The sequence below is a fragment of the Heterodontus francisci genome, chromosome 16 (genome assembly GCF_036365525.1).
Source record: "Heterodontus francisci isolate sHetFra1 chromosome 16, sHetFra1.hap1, whole genome shotgun sequence".
NCBI classification, from domain to species: Eukaryota; Metazoa; Chordata; class Chondrichthyes; order Heterodontiformes; family Heterodontidae; genus Heterodontus; species Heterodontus francisci.
The window spans coordinates 25,330,240-25,332,400 of NC_090386.1; the positions used below are offsets into that span (position 1 = coordinate 25,330,240).

The 2,161-nt window shown below is 42.2% G+C and overlaps 1 protein-coding gene across 1 annotated transcript; it reads right to left on the minus strand.

Moving 5' to 3' along the window:
• Nucleotides 1-276: 276 nt before the first annotated feature.
• On the minus strand, nucleotides 277-1,731 carry LOC137378242 (mucin-21-like). Its single transcript, XM_068048469.1, has one exon. It carries the CDS (start codon nucleotides 1,729-1,731, stop codon nucleotides 277-279), a length of 1,455 nt encoding a protein of 484 aa, XP_067904570.1.
• Nucleotides 1,732-2,161: the final 430 nt, after the last annotated feature.

The window sequence follows — 2,161 nt, forward strand, 5'->3', positions numbered from 1 at the left end:
GTTTGTACCCTGAGTATGGATGGAGTTTGCACCATGAATATTGGCGGTGTTTACACCATGGGTACTGATGGTCTTTATACCATGAGTATTATTGTTGTTTGCATCATCGGTATTGAAAGCATTTGCACCATGAGTATTGATGGGGATTGCACCATGAATATTGTTGGTGTTTAAACCATGGGTATTGATGACATTTGCACCATGTGTATTAATGGTGCTGCACCATGGGTACTGATCATGCTTGTGCCAAGGCTACTGGTGGTGCATGCACAAAACCTATTGATAGTGTTTACACCATGGGTATTGATGGTGTTTGCACCATGGGTATTGGTGGTGTTTGCACCATGGGGTTGATTGTGTTTTTACCAGAAGTACTGATGGTGTTTGCACCATGAGTGTTGGTTGTGTTTGCACCTTGGGTATTGGTGGTGTTTGTACCAGAGGTATGCTGGTGTTTATACCATGGGTACTGATGGTGTTTGAAACTTGGGTATTGATGGTGTTTGCACCATGGCTATTGATGGTGTTTGTACCATGGGTACTGATGGTCTTTATACCATGAGTATTGTTGGTGTTTGCATCATTGGTATTGAAAGCATTTGCACCATGAGTATTAATGGGGATTGCACCATGAATATTGTTGGTGTTTAAACCATGGGTATTGATGGCATTTGCACCATGGGTATTGATGGTGTTTGCACCATGCATATTGATGATGTTTACACCATGGATGGTGTTTGTCCCATGACTATTGGTGGTGTTTGCACCATGAGTATTGGTGGTGTTTACACCATGGGTAATGGTGGTGTTTGCTTCATGGGTATTGATGATGTTTGCAGTATGGGTATTCGTGGTGTTTATAGCTTGGCTATTGATGGTGTTTGCACCATGGGTACAGATGGTGTTTGAAAGATGGGTATTAATCGTGTTTGTACCACAGGGACTGATGGTATTTGTACCATGGGTATTTATGGTATTTGCACCATGGGTAGTGGTGGTGTTTGCACCATGGGTTTTGGTGGTGTTTGAACCTTGAGTATTGATGGTGTCTGCACCATGGGTATTGGTGTTGTCTGTACCATGGATTTTGATGGTTTTTACACAATAGGTATTGACGGTGTTTGCACCATGGGTATTGTTGTTGTTTGCACAATGGTTATTGATGGTGTTTACAGCATGGGTATTGGTGGTGTTTGCACCATGGCTATTGACGGTGTTTGCACCATTGGTGTTAATCGTGTTTGGACCATGGGGATTGATGATATTTGTACCATGTGTATTGATGCTATTTGCACCATGGGTATTAGTGGTGCTTGCACCATGGGTTTTGGTGGTGTTTGCACCATGGGTATTGACGGTGTTTGCACCGTGGGTATTGATGGTATTTGAAACATGGGTATTGATGGTATTTGCACCATGGGTATTGTTGCTGTTTGCACCATGGGTTTTGGTGGTGTTTGAACCATGAGTCTTGATGGTGATTGCACCATGCGTATTGATGGTTTTTGTGCCATGAATATTGGTGGTGTTTTTACCATGGGTATTGATGGTTTTGGCACCATGAGTACTGATGGTGTTTGCACCTTGGGTAGTGATGGTGTTTCTACCATGAGTATTGATGGTGTTTGCACCATGAGTATTGATGGTGTTTGCACCAGGGGCATTGATGGTGTTTGCACCATGTGTACTGGTGCTGTTTGCACCATGAGTATTGGTGGTATCTGCATCCATGGGTGTTGGTGGTGTTTGCACAAAGACTGTTGGTGGTCTCCTGCATCTTGGATCTTGGCTTTTTACTTAGGTTTCTGAATGGTAAAATAATGCTCCCTAGAATTTTATTTGCTCACAGTGGGTGGAGAAAGTAGACATCGATTCCATAGCAGCAGTGGTGTCTCCCATCTTGATATATAGCTTTCATGTGTTGGAAGGGGCAGCGCTCAACAACAGGCATCAATGGCATTTCTGAGCTCTTCCCATGCCTTCGATATATCTGTTGAAAGTAAAACCTTTTAGCCATGACTGCTACTGCTGTTTTATTTGGAATTTTAAAATAAATTGCTATTTACTTCATCTGAATTAATTATAGATTTTGTCAAGCCAAAATAGACTGTTAGTTAGGATATAGTTCTAAAGTGGCAAAGAATAGGGCCATTTTCACGCA

Coding starts and splice junctions, on each gene's coding strand:
- LOC137378242 (XM_068048469.1), bottom strand. CDS start 1,731: ATGGATGCAGATACCACCAATACTCATGGTGCAAACAGCACCAGTACA.